The sequence below is a fragment of the Diprion similis genome, chromosome 6 (assembly GCF_021155765.1).
Source record: "Diprion similis isolate iyDipSimi1 chromosome 6, iyDipSimi1.1, whole genome shotgun sequence".
Taxonomy (NCBI): Eukaryota; Metazoa; Arthropoda; class Insecta; order Hymenoptera; family Diprionidae; genus Diprion; species Diprion similis.
In genome coordinates, this window is record NC_060110.1 from 21355523 (window position 1) to 21381436 (window position 25914).

General features: G+C 41.7%; 1 protein-coding gene across 1 annotated transcript; it reads right to left on the reverse strand.

The window, feature by feature from the left end:
- Positions 1 to 1479: 1479 nt before the first annotated feature.
- Positions 1480 to 5187, reverse strand: LOC124406560 (fatty acyl-CoA reductase wat-like). The gene is made up of 11 exons (XM_046881995.1): positions 5139 to 5187; positions 4849 to 4988; positions 4580 to 4702; positions 4382 to 4507; positions 4173 to 4324; positions 3975 to 4084; positions 3297 to 3489; positions 2261 to 2503; positions 1887 to 2144; positions 1683 to 1781; positions 1480 to 1633 (listed from the first exon to the last, which is right to left on the reverse strand). Exons 1-11 carry the CDS (start codon positions 5185 to 5187, stop codon positions 1480 to 1482), a joined length of 1647 nt encoding a protein of 548 aa, XP_046737951.1.
- Between the last annotated feature and the right edge of the window lie 20727 nt (positions 5188 to 25914).

Consider the following 25914-nt stretch of genomic DNA (forward strand, 5'->3'; position numbering starts at 1 on the left):
GATTAGATTTCCCGTCACGTTTGATTAAATTATCTCTCTCTCTCTCTCTCTCTCTCTCTACTCATTGATCCGCATCTCTTCTTAACCGAGATTGAACTTAAATTTAAGTTTGCATATTTCAAACCACTGATTATGGAGCATGGAGCCGTACTATTCGTCTATATGATCGTCGAATGATCGTCGGTATGGAAATGATTTTTCCCTCATCTCGCGGACTTGATACAAAGATCCTGTCCAAACAATTTCAGACTGATTGTAAATATAAATTTATACACAAACGCAGTCCCTGATATTTTGTTGCGAATTCGCATTCAAATTACGATTGAAGTTAATCGAAGGAAATAAATTTCCAAACAATTAAGAATGAAACAAACCAGTCAAGGATCAAAGAAAAGTGATTTATAGATCCGCGTCGTTCAGTATTTCCGTCTTCACGCTTTGCTGAGGACACCATTATCCAGTCGGGGATTCCAAAATCATTCGGAAATCGATTGGGATCTGGATCGACGTGGTGCGGTGCGGTCGCAGGACGAAGACGGAGAATTCCGCCTGGAAGAGGAACACAAGGGAGGTGGAGGGCGGCGTTGGACTTGGGGTTAGAGGGATGAGGGGTGAGGGGGAGGGGAATGGAACGGCATAGCATTACTTGGGGCATTGTCTTCCCGCGGACGCACAACCGCGGAAATCAGCCTCCATTGTGCAAGGATGCCAGCACGCCCCGATTTACTGGCAAACATCTCGGTTGAAGCCGTTAATTGCGAGCGCCTTGATTAACGTTTAATTGTTTTTGTTTTAAGGGTGATAATCGGCATTTATCAGAAAAATAGCCCTCTTCTCGCCCTCTTTACTTGGCTGTGTTTAAACGGCCAGAACTCAACACGTAATCCACAGGCATCAGGGAAATGGTTGCACATCTTTGATTCGTTCATTTTCTACCTGTTGAAATATCTCTGCCATACTAATTAGCAACGATACCTACTCTAGCCAGCTGACATTGTTTCTGAGAGAATCGTTGACTCAGTTAGGTCTGATATCAGACACGTCTTATTCTGAAACTCAGGGTGCGGTTACATGGGTGCATGGCCAGTGGAAATTGAATAATTAATGGCTCAGACAAGAATCTGCATAACCCTGCAAGAAATGTTACTGCAAGTAATTGTATTTCTTATTATTGGGATTTATGAAATAAATAGCGACTCACGCACTTCTGTTTCTTTTAGATTTATTCCAAATACACCTTCTTTTATTTAGAATGAGTTTATAACAATAGAGGAGATTTTTAAAAACTTTGGTTTAGTTACAACATGCTCAGGGTTTCTATATTTGATTTCAAACCTACACGCACTCCGTTGTGTGTTCTCAAAGAAAGTTTCGAGATCGAGCAACGGTGGGCCAGGAACCATATTGGCATAGTGTTATGACATAGGATTTATGGCGACCCCTTTTGAATATTGCTTGACGGTGCCATATACTCAAGACTTATCCATTCACAAGTGAATTAAGCATGTTAAATGTGGGAATTATACTGAGGCATTTGGTGATTATAAAAGTATTAATCATAGTGATCAGATTCTTAAGGCAATGCGCAGATGTTACGTGGAAGACGTTGCTGGTAGCTCGCAATTGATAAACTCTGACAATATACGTGAATAAATCTAAACTATGATTCAGTAAAACTTGACGTGCTAAACATCAGATAGAATCCACCAAATAACTTCCAGACCACCCACAGAATCAGGATGCCAAGTGCCATGGACAACAGCTGATGCACGATGAAGAGGCTGGAATGAGTCAAATAACGTAATTTGTCAAAAGTGTTTTATTTTTCACGGCCTTCGCTCTCAACTGGACGTTAGTGTAACGAAATACTCAAAATTTTTACCAACCGTCTGTGTTTCTGTCTTGCTTGCTCTAGATTTGCATCCGATTCAAGCGAGATGAACTTCCGAAAGCCCTTAGCTGCGAATAGACAATATTCGTCCCAATCGACGGTTTCCATACTAAATGGGAAAATTTTCTTATCTTCGGGCTCAAGCTGCTTCCAGAGCTGCTGAATTTCACGATTTTCAAAATCCCATTCACGTATCGAAAAGTAAGAATAAATGCGACTATGAATTCCAATTTTACTTATAACTTTATAAAGTCTGAAATAGTAACTGACGTTTAGTATCGTTTCTGAACCTATTTTATTTCTTGAACATGTATGTCTTATTTCTACATTTTACGTGGAGCGATTATTGGATTGATTCATACTCACTGCTGAGACTGTTTTCCCAACAATGTGGAAAGCTTGTCAATTATCAAGGCTGGAATCAATTGGAAACACATCTCCAGTATGTAGAAAAGTAATTTTGACTTTGTCACCATACAAAAATGATGGTAGATTGCTTTTTCTGATGGATAAAATGTTGCAGCCGTATCGAATTTACGTACAAACTGTTTCCAAATTATTGGTTTTTCTTTTCCAGACACATAATTATAAACAGAAACATCCTTGTAGTGGCTGTAAATACGGATGAAAAATGACATTTCTGAAATGCATTATATTGGCACGCAAGCTACTCTGCGACAAGCCAACCAGCCAAGCACTGCATATTCCAAATCTGGCATTTATTTGTTCAAACTTCGTATCGCTGCAAATGGATGCTTTTTATAATACCAAACTTTGTCTTGCATCGTGAGGAAGTTACTTGTGTTTCCAGAGTTTCAAATATCTCGAATCATTAGAATTGTTTCTGTTACTTTAATTGAAAATAGTGTTCGAAAGGATTACACCTGGTTGGGTTTCTCAAAAAACGATTGTTTCTTATTGCATATTATTTCAGTACATTTTCTCAAGTAAAGCATATGCGAAATGTGCAAAATGCAAGCTTAGCGAATACGACACGGAGGCTCACAATCGACACGATGCACACCTGCACCACATAATATCAGCGGTATTGTTACTTTTACTGTTTCGTTATATTGCCTCATTAAAGTTTACGAAGAAGGGACTTTTTATGGCGCTGGAATCGACGACTCGATATGAGTTAAAGTGAATCAGTTGGAAATTTTAAAATCAGAGACTTGAAACTTTGAACGCGATGATCTGAAAACTGTGTTCTTTGAGAAACATGTTTATTTTGTTCGGAAAAGAATTTTATTTTAAAAAAGGTAACCGAAAATTGTGTAACATAAATGTTGAATTTTCTGTTTAACTTGTAAATTCGATAGCAGTTTTATATTGTCTTTCGTAGGTACTGGGACATTGATAAAGAATATGTGACGTTTAATTCGTGATGTTTGGTAAACATTACCACTTTTTAGAAGAGGCCCAAGCGCAGGAAATTAGAGCGTTGCAAGTATAATCGACTGGGATAATATCAGCCACGGCATCGGGATCGGCTGAAATTACGTGCATGATTCCTAAGATGTATGCATACACAATTCCCAACATCCCAATTGGACTTGGCATCCAACCCGGAGTTGGCTCCTCGTAGGAACTTGACACTGTTGGATATTTTGAGGCCACGTTGATGAGGACAAGAAAAAATGTTCATTTCTGGCTCTTGACTTTCAGTCAGATATACTATGGCAGTTAGACATTATGTTACACTTTTGCAGACATAACATAACCCAGGTAATCTGCCAGAAAACTTGACTACGTTCTCAATGATAAACGCAACACTGGTTATAAATTTTTACAAAAATCACAGTTTAATTTGTTATCGCAGTCAGAACTATAAGCGTCATTCGTATTCTGAAAAAATGAGTCAAGTAACCCGGAATGTCAGTTTTTTGATTGAAAGATTGTGTACCTACTTCAATTCAATAGACCAATACTTCGATTCTGGCCATTTCTGTACCTCGGAAAACTGCCTCGAACAAGATAAAATAACTCTCAGGCTGAATATGTCGTCGAACACCAATAATGGACGAACGACAAGTTCACAGCCGAGGAAGATGTACGGATAATTAGCTTACACGTTCCTCACCGATTGATGGTCTGAAAATCGCAAACGGTAGATCCTTTGCAAACTCGTCGACGACACCCTCGGCTATGGCCTTGCTGAACGAGTACGTGTTCGGCCATTTGCCCAGAATTCTATCATAATCAGTGGTTGTCACTAAGTTTTGACACATTTCAATCACGATTTGATAACTCTTCTTAACTTAAGATAAAAAAAACTTACGCCATCGTCATATCTTCTGACAATTCGTCCGCTTTGGCTTTGCTGATTATACTCTTGACCTCCTCGTAGCTCTCACAGGGTGACGGGTAGAGCTTTTCGTCGATCGCCTTCCGGACACAGTGGCTGTACGCAGTGGAAACATAGACTCCAACCTGGAACGTGACGACTTTACTTTTTGTGACTGACGAAGAAGTCGAAGATCTTCGTACCTTCAAATTCTTGCACTCTCTCGCAATGTCGATGACAGACTTGACGCTTTTCACATTAATGGAAAGAGCCACTTCGAGTTTTTCGTTAAAGTGGACGGTGGCAGCTAAGTGGAAGATCACTGATACCTGAAATAGTTATACTTCATTTTCTGTGGCTGTGGAATAAGCGAAACGTCAGCAAATCGGAGTCTGCAATACCTCGTCGACGAGCCGCGCATAGTCAGTTACTGTGAGCCCAAATCTTTCCTCGGCAACGTCACCGACTATACAAACGATCTTTTCGAAAAAATTCGGTTGATCTTTTCGCAGTACGTCAAATACCTGGACCAAAAAGGGTTTCCAAGAAATCGCCACTAAAGATGATTGAGTGGTGTCGGGAAAGTTGTAGACATTCGAATTATCGTCTATGTATATCGTACAACTCTCCCTACAAAAAAATTATCCAAATTTTCCGTGGCGAGTATTACCGATTCAGCGAGTAGCGCATCCCTGCGTTCCTCAACACTCTTGCCCTTCTTCCCTCGTATCAGAAGGTAGATGGTCCCGATTTCTCGACAACTTCGGAGCAATTTCTCCGTCAGCATTTTCCCCAAAAATCCGGTTCCACCTATCGGTACAAAACCAATTAGTTACACGTACTTGTCAAACAAGGAAAGTCGAGAGTATTTTCACCGTGAACCAAAAATTAAGGTAAATGTCGTTTTGAAAAGTTACCGATGAACCAAAAAAGGTTTGTCTTCGCGTGATTAATACTGACCGGTGATGAAGATGTTCTGTCCAGCATAGAATTGCTGTATTTGCGACATATTCACACGAATTGGTTCACCCAGTGGGGTACAGCTCAATACTGACGAGTTTGGAACTCCAGCAGCCTCTAGTATAGTCGTGAACAGCGAACCCTGGTCTATGACGGTGGCAGCATTGATTCGGGGAAAGGGCCTCGATCCAACTAATATGTACTGTAAGTCATCCTCAAATGTGAATCCCCTCCATGCATTGTATCAGGCATTCCTCCACCACCTTACCGAATAAGACTGATTTTTTTTTTTTACTGAGCGTCCGCCGATGAATACTTACATAACAAGTAGAGCCGGTCTCAACCGTATTATTGTAATTTTTATACTCTCTGTTCCGAAAATTCTGGACTCGAATATCAATTCTCCAAAGCTATTCAGGCATACGCAGTTTCTTTCTATTCCCTGTTTTTTTTCTAATACGTATAACCACATCATTTGCACGTAAAATCGATCAAATTCAACCTAATTGATGTATATTTCGTGGTTAGCATTAGAGCTTCATAAATTTCAGGAATTGTTATTCGAATCCTGAACTTCCAGTACTGCGAGTATGAAATATCACATAAATCTGGTTTCAATATTAACGCCACCCGTTGTATTTCTTAAGGGTGAGCATAAATTATCGTTCAGCTCGAATGGAACCCGCATACGGAGGTGTGCTTCCCATATTTATATTCAAAATTTTATCCATACAGTATTGTAAGAAAAAAAAGATCAGTGCACCGTCAACTTTGTTTCGAATTGTCACGCCAGAGACTTGTAATCTGTACTGCAATTCGTGATAACGTTTCGCTGTATGTGAGAATAATACAAATTAAATTTATTCACAAGTGCCTCGTTAATTGTTATTATATATTCGACATATTAACGAAGGTCGCAACCTCTAAGCCTTGATGATTCCCACTTTCTAAACTAACAGTACGAGAGGTTAATTTATTAAAGTATGCAAGCTCGTGGTAGCCACTTCAGTTGAATAAATTTCCCATCGAACTACTGCTTTCAAATCATCGAATTTTTATTTCCAAGTGAGATCAGAAACCTTTTACATATCTCAGAGTATCAACGTATATTACGTTCAATGGTACATGCTTGGCTTGAAGTAGGATGAAGCGACTATAATCTAGTTCGTAAATAAATTGACAATAATAAGAGTATTGATTCTCTTTCACTACACTTATTCATCCAGCAATCTGTTGTTCCGAAAATTCACCATTTTGACTGGAAATTCTTAACCCTGATAAAATAATAAAATACGTCAACCGTTGCTCCCAAATTGAAAAACAGACATTCCTCCCAAAGCTGCACCCCTAACTTGCATCTGCTGGCTAGTCAGCAAATACAACCACCGTGCCAAGATATATCCGGTTCTCTCAAAATGCTCAATTCATGCAATGCGACTGCTGCGTGGTTCTCATACAACGCACGAGTGGTAAGCACGTGTTTCGTACAGCCAATCTTCCACCATAAAAACCAGCGTGATGTATTTTATGGTCAATATACCCGATCCTACCCTGCACCATCATCGTGGCGGTGCGTTCGCGGTGCACCAAGAATTTTATTTGAATTCGTGAGGGGAAACTGACACACGAAGCCCATAACTTTTGCCCCGTGCCAAGGTCTTCAATTGCATCCTACCATTCCTGGATTCGAGTCGGCATCGCGTCACGCGCTTCTGAGCTTCATATCTCCTTCGAATCCCTCCTTCCATCAGATAATTTCGGCTATTTACCATCGAGTGATGACTTTTTTCCGTTCTGGTCAGCCTAAAAACAGCAAAACTTGAGCTGTTTTCTTGCGCAATCGGTTTTAAGATGCACTTGCAGCAACTGAAATCACATAAATCACAACTAACGTGTGCATGCATGCAAATCGGTATTGCATTTCGATTGTTTTATGTATACAATCGAAGAGACATTACTTCTGGAAAAAATGACATCAAAAAACCAATAAAATAAAATCTGTACTTTTCCTTCGTCAGTCTGGTTTGCTTGAAAATATCACAAAACGATTATTCGCACGTAGAGAGCGAATCGCAGCGATTCATGCGAGAGCGCCATTAATTCAGTTATGATAATAGAGGCTAGCTCCTCTGTTTTGCATCGGTCTTCGCGGATATCCTTCGTGCGTATGCAAAATAGACGAAATACCTATCCCAGGGACCAAAACGAGACTCGCGAATGGGATAGAAGACGAGGGAACAAGATAAGAAATAGAGGTGGTAATGCAAGTCGCGTGTGTCGTCGCTGTATCCAAGAAAGTCCTATTTCTCAAGGAGGAGCAGTGGTGGACGGACAAATCTTTCCTTACTTAGATACTCTCTGTTCAGGAATTTAGCAAACGTGAGAGAGCTTTTTGCATACAATAAACCGACGCAGCGTATGACCTCCACGATATCTGGCTCTCAACGTAACGTATGTATGTACGTACCCACGTCACTCGATCTAACGTATTCTATTCCCCGCCGCACTCCACCCTCATAAGTCTTCGTCCTTTGAACCCAATTATAGTAACTTAGTTGCGGGGCTCGTCTGGAGCTTGCGAGTGAAGAAACCCGCCGTCTGAAAGCGTCATATACGCGAGCCAACTCGCGAAAATATATAAAGCAGCTTTTCTCCAGAGTTATAAAAAAATGACAGTGTTTACTTTATAAACGCCGACAAAATGCCGGAGCTATCCTATTTTGCGAAAACTTATTCACCTTAAAAAGTTAAGGACAAATATATACAGTAGAAACCTAACACTGTACATCCTTGGCTTAGTTCAGGTTATATTACTGAAACAAAAGTAAACGCGATGGGTATGAGCTGCTAATTTTATCATCCCTTTGTTTAATTTATATGTGATTGTTTTTTGGGTGAAAATATTCTTGTTTCTATTCTGACTAGTTTTAAATCTTTGTTATAAAGTCTTAATTTTCACTTAACAACTAATCGTCAGTTCAATAATTATATGTACTTTTTTATGGCTACTTTTGTTGGGCCTTGATTTTCTTTTGTAACACATAAACAGCTTCAACAACAGCTTACAAGCGATTCCAAAACAATTACGATGAGCCACATATTACGTATACACGCATATTGACAGCCACATAAAGACTGCGTTCGACTGACCTGTCAGACGGTGTTTCGAGTTTAAGCGACAGCTTAAGACTGCTTAAGTGCGTAACTCCAAGGGCCGAATGAAGCCGACGTTTCTTAGGTAAGTTCGCAATAAAGCTCTTTGACTATTGATAGGGCAGTCGAAGTTGAAGTGGTGAAATGCAGCTTGTAAGTTAACGCGCGAAGGGTGGGGTTACTTTCCAAAGTTATTAGTCGGATCTTTCCTCCGTCCTTCTCCCAAAGTGCGGGCAGTAATGACCGGATTAAGTTACTCCAGCCTATAAGCAATCATTTTCCATAACTTCACAATATTTGGTAAAAAGTTTTACGAGCTGTTATCGAGGGGGGATGGAAGAACTTTACGAACTAAATCTTGCCGAATAACCGTTGGTCTGTCTAGTGCCTCCGCAGATTCTTTTCAGAGGGTACAAAAAAATCTGACGGCTTTTGTCTCGCTGGAATACGGATGTAGTTACAATTCAGGCACCGTTACTGGCGGGGGGGGAGGTTCTTTCGGACCTCGTTTGCATAATTAACTATTTTGGGGCGAGGCTGTTACGTGATGAGCCCAAAGCGACTTACGAGTCCAGCAGCTTTCATAACTTGAGTGGCGCGTACAAACACATCAAAATCCCAGTTGAAGGTCCGAAAATTAAGTGCTGCTAACGCCTAATTATCACTAATCTAATCAAGCGTAACTCGGATAATCGCGTCCTGGTCTTTCGTTAAATGATCCAGTCCCACCCTTTTTTCAGAAGATGCTTCGTCGCTCAATCAAACCGTAAAGCTTGAAGCAAGCAGCCTGTCCATCCGTACATGGGCAAGTAATTTCCTCGCAGCGACATTCGTCGCAGCAGACATTCTGCGTAAGCGTTTAATGTAGGTGCGCTGCTTGCTACTGTGATAAATTAACTTCTTGTCACAATAGATCGTTCGACGCCGTGCTCAGGTAGACTTCGGCATTAAACACAATGCAGCGGGCCGAAGATGAAGTGGTCCCCATACCATACCCTGCACACCTAGTATATTCCTGCGTATTATACCAATCTAACTGTCCTCCTGAATGCACGCGCCGAAATTGGCAGAGAGTTCAGAAACGTGTCGTGTGCAGACGGAAAGGAGCTACTGCGATGTAGACGGTGCAAAAGTAAGCCTTTCGCCTAGTCCACATCCATCCGTTCATACCGTTTTTACGCTTCTATTACTTACCCCGTAACTGATAACCTGGTGTCCACTGGTGTATCTTCAAGATGGTTGTCAATATCGGGGTGAAATACACTCGGGCATAGTCGTCTCATGTTAAAAATCGTATTACACACACTGTGTTCTCCCAATGATCAGAAACGTTGAGCAGGACAAGGAAAGTCGGCTGTTCAAGAGAGAGGATCAATAGTCGCGCGAAAAGTTTCGTTCAGATTCCTGCCCCTAGAGAATTCCCTCTCTTCACAATCGCAATATTGTACTTTAATCGTTGGTCCAAACTTCCATGGTCAGTGAAGATTTGTCCAGTCTCTCAGCCATTGGACTTCCATCCCGCAGCGAACGCTTCAAACTTCGTGGGAATCATCGCTCCCAAAGAACAATTACACGTGGATTCTGAATCCGTAACAATAAGTCACGCAAGTAATGATATCGCTGGTATAATTGAGGTGGTTCATAGTAGCGCGAGGTAAGGTCGATGGCAAGAGATCAGAGCTCGGAACAGACGTCAGCGAAGCGTATTGTCTGGTCGCTGAGCACTGCAGCCCTGCATCGTCTGTACGAAACGGGAGTGTGTCGAGCCGTGACGAAGACTTCCGTTCGCACGCCCTGGGAAGGCAGGTACCAGGACGTCACCGAGAGTCACGGTGGACGTCCCAGAGGAAGGGGAAGAAGGGGACCTGAAATTACGATTTTTTAATCACCCCGCCCTTCGTTCTTCCGCAGATCGCCGCGTCCCTCGGGGTCTGGAGGTTAACGGGCTCCCGGCTTTTCCGGTCCAACGAGGGCGAAGAAGAAGTCTAGGCAAGTGTCTCGAGGTAGCCGATAAAGTGGTACTTCGTGGCGGAAGTCAAGCGATGGCTAAATACGGCCAAGGGCCACAGGTGACGCTCAGCCAGACCGTAAAGTGCCTCAGGGCCCGCCTTTACCTGCTTTTCTGCACTCCTTACCGTCATCTGGCTTTTCGAGACACCTCATATGCTGATGTCTAAGATAATAAGGGAAGTCGATGACAATCTTGGATAGGAATAGGAATTTCAGGTGGCGTTTTTCGCGTGAAACCTTAGCTAAGGGTTCTTGGTATCCACACGTTTAATACAATCAACCTTGTGAAGCATTTATGTGAAAAACACCGACAGTGCAACGAATTGTATTCATGATGAATTCACGATACGTGCTTTGTATTTTTCAAGGTGTTTCGGGTACTCCGCAGCTGTACTACAGTACCTACATAATTCAAGCATGCACGGGGTAAAAGCAGCCGACCAAGAGAATTCTCTTCCTCAGCTTCTTGGTATGTATATACTTTCGTATAACGATACGTTATATGTACCACTTCATCTCAGTAATATAGGTATACCTAGCTACATTTTTTCATTCGTTTGCTCTTCGCAGTAATATTGTTTCAACTGTTTTTTACGCTTCCCCTCTCTCTACCCGGTAATTAAAATTCTTAAAATATTTTCCCGCAGAGCGAAAGGATCTCTTATTATTTCGCCTACATATGTATATATGTATAATAATTCGTTTCTCAGGATTCCTTTTCTACCCTTGTATTAATTGCGTCTGTACTGAACATTCTCACTATATCCAAACCCTATTTCACGCAGTCAGAGCTTCCGAATCCAATCTACTTGAACCGTTCTTCAGATTCGTTCTACCTTAGTAGTTGGCAAACAAGATGGACGATCCAATGGATAAAATACTGCGGGATTCGAAAAAGTGATTTTCTGAAGGGATATGGAAGAATTTATGCGATCCCACGAAACGACGACACGATCAGCAACCGTTGGGAAACCGCGGCGTGATCAGCGTGTACATGCGAATTAGTTTTCTGTCCAAGCACTAATTACCGAGTGTGATAATTGCGTTGATAATTCCGAGTACTAATACCAGATAAACCTTGCAGAGGCATCATCGATCCGGTTCCACGCATCCACACATATTGGCCGATAGGCTGATGGGAAGAAACTAATTCGCGAAATACCCGAGGGTTTTGTGGAATAAATCCATCCATCCATCCATCCATCCATCCATCCATCTAGGTAAAAAGACAGAGGAGAAAAAAGAAATCCCTCTGCCGACCGAATGACCTCTCATTATACAAAACGCAATAAGGCGACACGCAAGTTGTTTATCATTATTATCAATATATTGTATATAATAAATTATACAAAAAATCCTGTGGAAATTCAACCCCGGATAAAATTCGTTCGGTACATTTTGCACTCAAGCAAAATCCATGAAAAGTAACGGTGTGCAATAACTGATGTAATAACGAGGCTCATTGCAGTTGAGTTGAGATATAATTGACATTTTTCAGCTCGCTAGTGCTGCCTCAGCGTCAGAATCAGGACTGTCAGATTACAGGATATCAACGAAAACTGACAACGGCTTACGGTGCACTTTTCAACTAAAAATTCATATCTATTAACGCAAGGATTATTATACTCGGGGTGTTCGAGGGGGAGTTATTGCGGGCCCTTTATTACAACCGGGAATTTTCCGTTGAATCGTGACACCGGAGGGTAAATTTTCCGGGCGCGTTGACTCTGGCATGGAAAGTCCTCTTGCATGCGGTACACATTACACGTATCACACGACAAACCGCAGTCAGCCCCGATGTTGTCAGCACTTAGTAAAATACCCGCGTGACTGCGGTTCTGATCCACACGCAGGCGAATAGTTACATAAATGAGGTAACTTCGGTGGTTCGTTTCACCGGAATTGGCTTGCATTTTTGAATCTGCCAAAAATAATCCGCCTCTCCTGTCACTCTGATCTCACTTGATAGATTTTAACGCGGAATTCTGCAGTTGGACGTGTCCAGTATTATATCTGGATAAACCATCTGCGTCGGTGAGATGAGAGCTTGGAAAACGGTCGGTTATATTCGTTGGAGCGGAATCTATGCGCATGAATTCCTCGCAAATTATCTTTTCGTTTGTAATTTTTTCCCCCCTTTTTTCTCTCGATATCTTGCATTTAACTCCAATTCCCACAGATGGAATTATTATAAATTTAATTTTATACCGTACGGTATAGGTACAACTGACGCGCACTTTACGAATGCCTAACGCGAAATTTTCATCTTCCGATACTTCAGCAGCAATTGGATTACGGCCACATTGGTAAGCTCAGTTTGACCCGCAATCTCCAAACATGCTAAGCTTGCAGGTATGGCGAGATTTTTCACCCATCATATACATAACGACATGCGATTTGTATATCATTCATTTCTGCTGCAGATGGAGTTTTTTTTTCTAATTTCTTTTTTTTATGCTATTTTTTTGTCGCTTCGTTATTGACGAATTTGCTAACTTTGTGGAGAGGGGAAAAAAAACAACAAAAAAATTTTTCGAAAGATGAATTAGATGCCACAGTGTCAAATGCTAATTACCGTAAAGTCCGTGACATTTGAGAGAGGCGAAAATCTACGCATAGTAGTAATCCAGCATGGTTGAGTTGATGAATAATTCTAGGATAAGGTTAGGCCAGAGAATTTCTATGTATGTATTACGGATAGGTACTAGGCGATATTGATTTGGCGAGTCGCTGACGGGAGTCGAAATTTTCTTCTTGTTTGCATCCGAGTTTGACCTCAGGATGTAGAATCTCTGTTTGTCGTATTTTCAGTCCTCCTCTCCTTGAACTCTGTTTCTTGTTCCTTACTGCATGCACGTAATGTAGCCCGTATCCAGCGAGTGAAAGTAATAGAATTAAAAAAAAGCGAAGAAAGAAGAAAAAAACACAAAAACAAAAACAACGCGAACGTTCCGGATGTGCCGAAACTTGTAATTCAGTGAACCGGAACGGCGCTATGAGCACTAGTTAAATTTCGCTAAATACGTCCGGCTAGTTATCTGCATGGATGAGATATTCCTTGTTCCATACTGTTGGAAAGATTAAGCATTACAAAAGGTTATACAATCAAGGTAATTTAATTAAGTCAGTTCCATACTCGGACAGAAAATTGCTTCCGTGCTCAAAAACTCCTTTATACTCTTGAGTAGCCTTGTTCAGCCTCAATCTCTCTGCTGCAGGATTAGTACGAGAAAGATACTCAGCGTGTAGCGCTCACCAACATTCCGAGCTTGTAGATCCGCACCAACGCTGGAAATAATTTAATCCAACAACGCAGCTCTGCTCCAATTACGAATTCATGCAATAATCAATAATTCTAATCCGTTTGAAGAGCGACCCAGAAGTGTGACTGTGAAACGCTTCCCTGGAAATAAACTCCGATATGAACGTTCAAAGAACCATTTGGGTAATCATCAATTGCCTGGTTTGCTGGGTTCACTTGGTTCACACTGACTCCTCAGAAAGGTGGAACTTCTTGAACAAACGTCATCAAAGATGCCATTCTGTCGTAGAGTCAAATTGACTTCTGAAGAGACGTTAACGAACCTGTATAACGAAAAACGGTGCGGGTTCCATAGAGCGTGACGTTCTCCTACCAACGGTTAACGTCCAACGGTCATCGTCGAGTGCCGGAGCACAACGGCGAGGGGGAACTAACACGAAAAAGAACAGACGTCAGACACGTGACCAGGACCGTTTGCAGGTGCATCGAATCCCCTCACTCCGCTACCTAACACGTGGCGATTTGCGGCCCCTCGGTATCACTGTCCATGCAGGTGAATCACTGTGATCAAGAGTCCCGTTTGTTTGCACTCGAGATCGCGTCGTTGGTTTTAACCAATTTGCTATCCCATGTCATTTGCATCAGTTATCATTCGGAGTGAACGCCGAATCGAAGCATTGATTAAATTCGTCTGATAATCAAGCCAGGAATTTGTAAAACATGCATTTAGAAATAGTTGCTGTTTCACGATACCTTATGGTGGTGTCTTGTTCCCTTGGTTTTGAAACCCTTGATAACAATCGAAGCATTCGACTCTCGATTCGTGCCATGTCGATATATTCTAATGGATGTTACGACTCCTCAAAGTTTGTCACCAAACTGTCTCTCGCACGAAAACGCTCTCGTGTTTCTTGTAACTGACATAAACTGTGTTTTGCGTGACTGACGTTGACAGTTTTGGGACTCGATTTTACCGTAAGAGTGTTCCAAAGAGGAGGAGGTACAGTGAGGTCATTACTTCAGCTTCCCATAAACATTGGAAGAATTTTTCGGAGAGGGTTAAATTTGCACGAGTCATCAAGTTTGAACCCCCTTCGTTTTCCGTTCGTTCGTATTTCCGTTTCCGACGTCTCTAGCCTTCCGGGATCTACGTAAAGTATTCTCGATAGGGTGTATAAGGATACACTTAAGGTGTTCCGAAAAGTTGTCCCTGGAAAAGTTTGGCGAGAATAACTTGCCACAAAAGGTCCGGACCTGGCTCGGATCGATTCGCCTCAAGGCGGCGTTAGTAAAAGCGATCAGCAGGTATCCGAATTTGACGAAAAGAGCTTCAGAAAGCGTGCCTGAACGGCGGAAGAAGAGAACGGCCATATTCCTGGGTGGTTCATTTGGCAAAATACTACGAAAATATGGCTGCCCTGTACAACCGGAAGTATATACGCGGCTCGCTGAGTGCTTCCCGAGTTTACTTAGTCAAAGTACGCGTATGAATGCATTACTTGAGGTTCAACCATGACGGAAGTCGACTTTACCATCCGAGCAGCTAGGGCTGAGAGCAGGGTGATCCTGTAGAAGGAAAGAAGAAGGCAACTTGCCCGCCACCGAGGCGCGTAAAAACGAAGCCAATTTACGAGGCCAGCCCTGCGCACCTACACCAAAGCTTAAAGCTTCCGTACTTTTCCTCATTTCTTTGAAGATGGAAAGAGAAATTCTTGAGACGCCGTTTAGTCGCTCACAATTTATGATCCTCGGGGAGTACGTTACGTGTTGTCTACATATATGCATCCCTGCCCCAATGATCTCTAAGAGATGAGTTATACTTATGACATGAGTTATAGTCACTTAGATCTATATTCGACGAAAAATGACGAGACGTCGGACGATCAACGCCGAAAAAAAATAGATCGAACAACCAGACCACCGATGGAACATGACAAAAAAAAACGACTTTGGTTTATTCAATCTCGGAAATGTGCGAAGATTTGGAAAGGCGTTAGAAAAAATTGTTAAATATTTGTGCATCTTTGTATGAAAATTAGTTTATCCGTAGTACGTATATAAATTAGAAGAACCATATAGAGCTTCAGACGTACCTACGACAACGACGGATTTCGTTCGAGTTAGGAAGATTTTTACGTGCTGACAAGCGTGATAAAAACACGGTGTTACCCTTGACTAACTTCTTTCGAAGGAGAAAAGGAGAAAAAGTTTCGCGAAGGTTGTAACGAGTTACGGGGCAACGCGTGGTTAGAGGAAAGAAATAGGGAATATTTTTTCCCCCACAACTACTTCTTCACCAAGGGGTTCACGGACAAAGAATTCCTTTCATCAACTGTCCTCTCATTAATACTGCCGGCCGGTTTCCTCCTCTTCCATTTCCCCCTTTTCCAGGGAATAAAGTAGCCTTTGTCTGACTATTTGCCGAGTTGTTCTTCAGACTCGCCGTTCGCGTTGAGAGAAGGAAAGGGTTCAAAGTCGTGAGTAATCTTCTTCCGAGACCTCAAATAGGTCTTTGTACCACTTTGTGCCTCTGAATAGCAACCACGTGGTTCAGTACGTACACGCCTAGTAGGTATACATACTGTATACACATCCCCAGGACTAAACACGCCTCCTCGCAGCCCCGATCTTCCTGCCACTCGTTTCTCCCTACGTCTCGCAATCCACTGCCACCAACCCCCCATACCCATTACCGCGGAGCGTGTGTGCTTTGTGCTTTGCCTAGATAGGGGGGACGCCGTGCCGGGGGAGAGAAATCGAGCCCGTCGGCTGTTGCGGGACGTGTCGGGTATCGCGGGACCGCAATTTAAGCTCCGCCAGGAAAACCGTCTTCCCGTCAGTCGACCTCATCTGATAAGCAAAAAATATAACCAACTCAAGGATTCCCGTTTTCCTTACATTTCCTTCGCTTTCTCATAGTCTCTCGCTTCGCGTATGCGTATATCTATGTAAGTATGACTAGTCGAGATAATCCGCATTGTAAAAAGTGGAACGAAGATAAACCTTATCGAATACAATACACCGAATTGTAGGTTTTCGTTTTACAGCGAAGTTGAAGAAGATGATATACCAATCAATGATTTACATTTTTGTTTATGCACGTTTCTATTTTTTCTTGTCATTATTTTTCACACATTTTGCATTGTGTTTTTGAAAAAATGATAAAACTTGCGGAAAATTTCAGTGGTTGAATTTTAGAAATGGAATGCATCGATTAATTAATCTGTGGTAGATGCGGTTAGTAATTCGTTACAGCTGAACATAATTGGAGAAACGTAGCTGGTGACGTCATTCGGCGATATAACGCATTGGTGTTGTATGCATACCACGTACATACATACCTATAATTCGAGCGGTAAAACTGGGGTATAGTTGAAAATAATTATAATACCAACGGATATAATTATAACGAGTGGGTATAGTAATAATAATAAAGTGAAACTGTATATCAAATGTATACAATCCGCTTTACTTCTCGATAAAAACGAATTCCGAGCGGAGGTTTAATTTGAATTAATTTACAAATGCGACGACGGGATAATAATTATAGTTATACGGTGCGGTGAATACTTGTTTTTACTTATCGTACGTATTACCATCGTGATTTTATTTTATAATTAAAATTGAAACACGAGAATTATAACGACTCTCGGGATTCTGTCGTTGCAGGTGTAGCGACCAGGTAAGCTACGAAGCAAGCTCTCACATTTGCGCGCCAGATTTTTTATGGTTCGAAAAACCCTTCAGATTTTTCCCTCGACCCGGCCATAAAACATCTGGTCGCCAAATGCAAATTGCAAACGCATGGCTAGGCGAACCTAACGGTCAACCTAGTCTTGGTTTTTTCCGCAATTAACATTCCCCTTGCCAAGGGGAGTTTTAGTTTAAGTTAGTCAATAAGAACTCATAATTGTAAAAAGAACTCTCCACCCACTGCAACGAGCGTGGAAGCGACAAACTTAGAGAGTAGTCTTCCGACGACGCTCGAGTTCCGACAAAGCTCGAGAGCGAACGACGCCCGAGTTGCGATTCGTAACCTGTATTAATAAACAATCACCAACAACCAGTAGCCTATTCAACGATCCAACCAATCCTCCTCACAAGTGACCACCAAAGATACCCACACAGGTGTATGTAATTTACTTGTTCAACCGAAACCGGAGAGTAAACACATCCGCAGAACTGCGTCAGAAGACCGAACAATATTATTTGCTGTATTTCTGCAAAATGGAACACGTGCGTATTTACGAGAACCTGCGTCATTCTGTTGGCCATTCTTATGCTCAAGCTACTCTGTTTCATTCCGATATCACTCAAAGGCACTCGAATCAGTAACAATGTGTATTAATATTACATATATACAGGGTGTGCTGGAAAAACTCAACCAATTTAAAACGCGAATATAATTCGGACGCGTCTACCGATTTTCAAAAACCTTTTTTGCTCGGAATTAGAGGAACAAACCTTTCGTTTCGTGCTTAAAAATCTTAAAAATTTTCAATACTAGCTGAGATAAACGCTTTTGAAAAATGGGTTTGCAAAAAGTTGCCCGGAAGCTGAAAAAAATTATTATTAAAGAATGTCCAACTTGATTTCCATCTTGAATTATGATTCGAAGACTGATTTATTTTGGTTCAATTAATGACAAAAAGCTTACAACAATGTGTATTTTTCTCTTATTCTTGTTATTTTTGATATTTCAAAATTTCGCCGATATAAAAAAAATCAGTCTGTACGTCGTCTGAAAAAATCTCAATAATATTGACTTTTTTTTACAGCAAACCGTCTTGACAATGTCTCGAAAGCTTCGTTGACGAAGGCTTTATTATTCTAGTTTGTATTAGATTATATTCACGTTTCAAATCGGTCTGTTTTTTTTTTTACCCACCCTTTACGTGGAATGTGTTTCAATCTATTCGAGGTATACACGTCTTGATTCAATTGCTCCACTCAATCAGCGATCGATGCCTTTTCTCCAGTCCCTCTTGTCCCTTAAACAAATTGTCAACCAGTTTGAGTTTCCGCTCGCCTTCGCACAGAATTGCGATTTGGCGATGATGTAACGCGAGCCTTTGAGGCCACTTCCTGTCCGCTTTTATTGTTATTTAGGTCGCGATTAAGTATTCAGAGAAATACGCTGTCAGTGGCTTTTCTGTTAAAATCTGTGAGAGGCTGACCACCACCGATACCCTGAATAAGCTGTGAACAAATAGGCTATTCACTGTATCTCGAACGTATCGCTTTAGATTCTCCGATTACTGTACGTACAAACAGGATTCAGGGGTCTTTGCTATCGTCCAAGCTCGTTTTTTCGTGTAGATGATAAAAGCCCAGCGGCTTTCATCTGTCCGCTAATAATAAATCAGCGATAACTATAACGAAGGCCAAGACGTTCCCTGTTTCTTCCTTGAAAGCTTGTAATCGTCGCGGCTTTTCCTCGGGTAAGAAATAAAAAATGGAAATAAAAAGAAAAAGCCTTAAGTAAACACACCCCAGCGATGACGAGCCTTTATAAACGAGATACGCACGAGATTAACCTCCTTATAGAGGATCCGAAAGGGACTTTATGCTTACAAATTACCCAGCTAAGCTCCGGCGGGGCTTTCATCCTTTCTTTCAGCCTCCTCTTATCCTTTCTCTATACCTTCCCGAAGGGCAGAACGCGAAACCTGTGTTTTATCTGTCGGCCAATTCCTATTCCGAACTTTTTCAAACTTCCCATCGAGACGAAGAAGTGGGTTGGAAGTTTTTCGGTTTATTGAAAAGCCGTACGTAACTGCGGCGACCCTCCGCTTCCCGACGATTCCTCTGCAGTTCTGGTGCCGGGGCGGAGTTGGGCGAATTCGAAGGACATTCGTGGTTGTCTGCTCCTGATTTGTGTTTTATCGCGTCGTTGGAATTTCCGGAAGTCCCTCGGGATACCCTCGGAGCGTAAATATTTCAAGGGAAGCATAATCGATAATTCCAGGTCAACCCAACCCGCGACGCGACTGCCTGAGTAAAGAGCCAGGCATAGAACAGCGCGAACTGCTTCCTCGACTGTAGCAAAAATTCTACGATTTCAAGCATATCGCAACGAGTTGCAGGAAATAGATTTTCGCTAGCCAAGGATGCGCAACAACGTTGCCACTTCTGTCCCAACCCTTGCATAGTCCCCTCGAAATTTTAGGGTGCGATTTCATCTTAAGGTAAATTTTATTCGAAAGCGTGGTTTTACGACGAAGTCTTGTATCTACGGATATATAAAAACCGGGAGCATCGTTCCAGATCAGTAACTCCAGATTGATGCTTTTGGTATGTTTTATTCAGGCGGGTATCACAGAAAGGAGAGAGAGAGAGAAAAAAAAAAATAGAGAGAGAAAACACTCGTCGACGTGCAATCAACGAAATTTGAGAAGCGCACGCCGGTAGCTAAATCCGGAGTTGAAACTCACCGCTGAAAAGATACGGAGAATACGAAATGTCGGAATCAAATCAGCCGCCAAAGCGATTCTACTTTGTCACGTGTACGCCTCGCAGATGCAGCCCTTCGGAATTTTAAATCTACCTGCGCTACCTTTCCCGCTCTGCAAATGTTGCACACGTATGTATGTACCTATGGTACATACCTAGAGATGCGCTTTCGCCTATGACGGAGCTTGCTCGAGTTCCAACCTCTCGCTCGTAGGAACTTCAAGGAACCACAATCACCATATATAACGAGAATAATAAGACCGGGCCTAAGTGCATGCCATGCGTGTGCTACAAGCACATTCACCTAAGCCCGTAAGCTCAGCTATATCGCAGTGCGAATAATTCAGCTGCCTCTCACGTCGATGCAGTGTAATTGCGTCTGAGTTGCGAGCGGCTTGCAATAAATTTATATAATAGAATAACGGAAAGTACAGAATTTCCGTTTTTATCTGGGAATCAAAAGGACGATGTTCGCTGATTCAAATTATCGCAACTGCATCCTCGTTTCACCCTTCATAGATATACATATAGTGTGACTTTCCATCCAAAGCGATACTGTGAATTCAATGTGGGAATGGAATGTTCGTAACTGAAGATTGGACGTAAGTTATGAAAATTCTCTTGAGATCAATTCTGAATTCAAATTGAAAAAAAAATTACGTAGTCAACTTGATGAAATAATTTTTTTGTCCCAAGGATGCCATGATTTTTACGTTAAATCGGTGAGTAAATTATAGATTTCAAATTTTGATTTCTTCCAGGTAACTAATGTAAGAAAAAATAGCTTTATTAGATAGAGTTTAATTTTCGATTCATCGTGATGCTACCTGCTGCTTATACTACCAACCAAAAATTTCAAGACTTATTCATCAACGTAAAAAAGACCAAAGCAAACGTTTTGAATAATAAATGAAGAGTTTGGTTGATGTTCAATGTATAGAATCAAAATTTATTTATCGGGATACAAACTAAAATTAAAAATAAAAAAACACTTGACCTGTATTATAGTTACAAAGAGGAAAATAACGTTGTCCGATGTTTCGAACCGTAAAATATGAGCTTTTCAATCAAGTATTATTACGTATAATCAAACAGCAGAGCAGAGTGCTTTCATACCGATCAATTAGTGGATACTCATAATTAAACTGTGCAATATTGATGCGTGAGGTAAGCCCGTGTCTGTATGCACGAGCTTATCTCGACTCGACGATTGATTGATATATTCGGGTAAAGTATGTGAAAGGATTAAACTATGAAAGGTGAAGTGCCTTGTAAAGTACTTCGTTAAAATATGTTTTCAAGTGTAAATGAAAATAATAGTTTCATTCGCATTCACAGAATAATATCGAAATAGAAACGAATGGCTTGTATCGTTTTTCGAATGAAACATATCTCAATTAATTTTTCAATTAGTAGAATACCTGAAGTTTTCGACTCAAACAACATCGGACGTCAATTAGAAGCAAAAAGCACAGTGAATCGCGATTTGTGACTGAATAAAGAAATTTCTGTCAGTAACAAGTATTGAAAACTTCTGAATCCGAGTGTGAAAATTAATCTGTCGAAAGTGCTACGTCGTGAGAAGTGGCTGAAGAACATTTCCGTTTTTCACGATGTGCTACGTTATTATAACGAGAATAATGGCCGCACGATGTTGTAGATCGGACTGGTTATATCGGGCGAATGCTCGATTGCCTGGATCTCTTGGTTGAAGGTACAAAAGGCCTTCATAGAATCCGACGCCCCGGCGAAGTTGTTAACAAGAGAGATCATACTGTCAGGCTCGTAACAGTAAACAAAAGCGTTATTGGGCTTCGCGTCCTGGGACTCTGCCGACAGACAAAGTAGTGTGGGTTACCAATATACCTCAAGTTTCCAAGTAGCAAACTTGGTGAATATCCAATGAAACTGTCCCAAGTTAACCGCGTCCAGGTATACCTACACCTTTAAGCTACCCCGTGCCTTTCACCAGGATAAAAAAACACCCGCCAAACTATCATCCTGATGTACAAATATTATACCGTGCAAATTTCGCAGTGAAAAGAACTTTTAATTAATAGAGCATCTGAGCTAGGGATTCTGGTCGAGGCTTCTAGAAGCGAGAATTTCCGGAAATTTCGAGTTTTACTCAAGACGAGAAAAAAGTGTCGAGAAATCGAGAAATTGCGACTTGATTGTGCTTGTGCCCTCCGCTCGATTTATTTAATGTACTTGATTGAAAGACTGTGTAGTTAAAAGTTTTATTGACGGATACTAAAAGTAGATTCTTTATTTCATTGTGAGGGCATGATTTTATGAAGATACTTCAGGTAGCCAATACTTGTTTAAGTAAATGACTGTGTGATTAATATATTTTTATTTACGTACTTACTTTTTAATAAAAAGACAAATTGAAAGTTTTATAGGAAGATACTCAAAATTTAATTCAGTGACTTTTGTTAAAAAAATGTATAACTAGAATTCAAATGTAAACAAGACTGAATAACCAATAATTGTTGATGATGATTAATAAGCGCAATTTATTTTCCATTCAATTAATAATTTTGTTATTTTCTTTTAAGTTTTAGTAATTTCTCAAAAATTCGAGAACTCCTGAAAATTCCTAATCAAGAATACTCGAGTCCCGAGAAAAAAATATGTCTCAAAATCAGAAAACCTAATCTAAACCTAACTTCGCGTTCACCATTCACAGACAAAAAATTCACCGATCTCCTAATCGCGCCGGGTTTTAAGGTAGTGATTTGTGGGATTTTTTTTATCTAGAAATCAGTTCTAGTCCAGTAATGAATTCATCTCTCATCCGCAATAATTCGAGACTGATTAGCGCCGGCCCATTCCCGTTAAACCCGCGAGTCCCAAGTGAAATCAGCGTCGCAAGTGTGTCTGGGAATCGGGATATTCCACTGTGCGTGTTCGTTCTTGCATCAGCTTATCGCGCTCTTAGAATGAGGCAAGTTCCCGGGGTAGAGAGTGATGTTGAGTTATGCCTTCTGTAAATCGAGGTTTCCCTCCCCGGGCTGAAGGGTCGTAGGGAAGGGCCCTGTAGACGGTGATCAGGATTACACAGCCGCCATCCGAAAACAAGCGGTAACATTAGGAGCCATCATCCCCTGGGACAAGGCTTATTCAAACCCAGGGTGATAGTCAGTGATTCGGAAACCATAATCCCCTTTTGTGTTCGCCAGTGAAACAAAATAGCGTCGCGCAGCTTTTAGTGACGCTTCGTGCAATCCGACCGTCGCGACGCCATCTTTACGAGGGGCTCTACCTCCTGCTCGCGAATGAACGATTTACTTACAGCTGCGGCATGAACCCCTCCAACGTTTTCGAAGACCGACGGAGTGTGTAGATAGATAACGAAATCATTCTTCCTTGAGGCGCCCGGAGACGCGAAGCGTCGCGACGGCCAGATGTGAGGAAGCTTCGATGCCGGTATAATAAGGAGAACGAAACGGCACCTCGATCGGACTCATTTTCATTACGTTTGGGATCTCGCGGATGAAGGCTTTTCGTCATTACAAAGTCCATTAATTACAAAACAACTTTTCCTACCGTCAACTACCTATACAAAAACGCGCCAAGTCTTAAAGTAGTATGAAAACATTAGCCATTTTTTTGTTTGCTTTACTTTTCGGTTGTTTGAACGTTGCGTACTTTTCATTATTACAGTTATGGAAAATATAAATTTTTATGTCCTCGAAACATTATTTTACTGTCTCAATTTGATTTTGCAATAATAAGGACAGAATCTTTTGGATTGTGGTACCAAACTTTTTTCGAAGCAAAGACAACGATTATATTTTTCATTCATGTCGACGATAATTCGAGTAGTTTCTTTTTTGTTAGTTGGAACTACGTTTATTGCAGGCGTTGTATTAAGAGTAAAAAATAGGTTGTACTCATAGGGGTAGTATAATTTTAGTTTTTTGATTTTTTGTCAAAACTATGTATTCTTTCGAATGTGTTACGTTATACTCTACCAACGGAATCATAAGTCGAACCTTGAACGTTGTTAGAATAACTCCGAACAACGACCAATTGTAAGACACAGCAATTTTCATGATCACACATTCGTTCGACGTGTTTGGACCATTATTGTAAGATCTGCAGGATAATCGCGATAATCGGTACATACATCTAAGAAATATTTCTCTTTTGCTCCGTGGCAGAAAGAGTTGCTTCAATCAACTCATCAACATTCATGGCAAAGAAGCTGTTTACCCGACTACAATAATACAAACTTGACATTAACGAGTTGATAATTTGTCTTGAACGTTAGGCACTCGGTGAACCATATCAAAATTGATATTATCAGCTCAGCTTAAAACCCTCGTAAAAAGTTGACGGGAAGCTAAACTTGAAGTTTTTATGTGAGTACCGGAGGAGCAGGACCGGGTTTCGAAGTTTCAAAGTCAACGCTTTGAGAAGGCGTTGTATAATTCTTCACGCCCCCGATAACCTGGATTTCACCGATCTGCTGACCTCTGAAACTCTCCGAGTGTACCGCCAACTTTGACATCACCGAGCTTACACCCCTGAGCAAAAAGGGAAGGAAGACCAGGTCTGCAAATGTGGGGGCTAATTGGTGAAGTTGGTCGCGGTGTATACGACGGTGCTTCGGGTCTCTTAACCCTGATGAATAGAGTAAGTTTAGTGCAACACGTTGTTCGGCTTGGGATTTCCTCCCTCCTGCACGACTTGGCGAAATCCCCATCCTGGAATCCCAAGTCGCCATAAGTAACTGCAACTGAATCTTTGAGCCCGAGGCGTTTCTTGGCCTCGTTGATTTCCGGTGAGCGTGTATACTTACACCTACCTCCCTACGAAATTGAAACGACGCTTTACGATGATCAAATTTTGTGTTTTCGATTGGAAAGGACGAATCACGCGTAGAGTCAGAGACTTCGACGAATCGGCTGGATTGATTGGCCGGTCAACAAACGCCTGCAGGGCAGTTTAACGCGTCGCGTAAATCCCTCGAGCGTCAATTTCAATTTTCAATTTTCGGCTCAACGTTTTCTACTTTTCCATTCCAGGAAAGGGCTCGGTTGAACGGTGACGATATTAGCCGGTAACCAACGAAACGGCCGAGGGACGAGAGAAACGTAAACGAGCCAGAACGAGCCGTATAGGGTGTCCGATCGTCGCCGATATATCGAGGCAGTTTCAAATGCGCGCAAGTCATTAATTCATCCCCACCTCGAACCGATTATTTCGTTCCCCTTGTTTCCCTGCTTCCTCCGTTCCTGAATAGCTTCGACTTCTCTCGCAGCAGAGAGCTTTTGCCTCGCGTTTGATCGTTCGATGTGCGCTGCAGCGTAGCGATCGGTTTAATTGTACGAACATTCAATCTCCTATACCTACCGGCAAAGAATTTAGCAAAACGAGCCTAAACTTGATGTCCGTATACCGCTGCAGACTTTATCACCAACCGTAAAACCTCGACCATACACCGACCTGTTTAATGACGCTCATGCGAGAATTTATTTCTCGCCATGATGAGCAAGGCGCATAACTTTAACGATAGTGATAATTAAACTTTAATCATGTCGTCAAACGGATTATTTTACTCGGTCGTCGCGAAGGTTCAACCTTCGGCTTCGTCCAGGTCAACTTGATACCTAACTTTGTCCGGGTGACATGCGAGTCAATTTTAACCAAAGCATTATATGACCGGCTGGTGCCCAAAATTACGGGACAAATCAACTCCTTTATGAATTCCCGAGGGAATGAGCTGGCGGCGTAGGAGAGAGGGAGAGAGAGAGAGAGAGAGAGAGAGAGAGAGAAGCCAGACGCCTAGGGGATAAACTCTCGATCTGTGTGTGCATGGGCATGGGGCAACGCAGTACAAGGGACGATTTGGCGACCATTAGAAAAGATCAGAGTCAGAAATCGAGT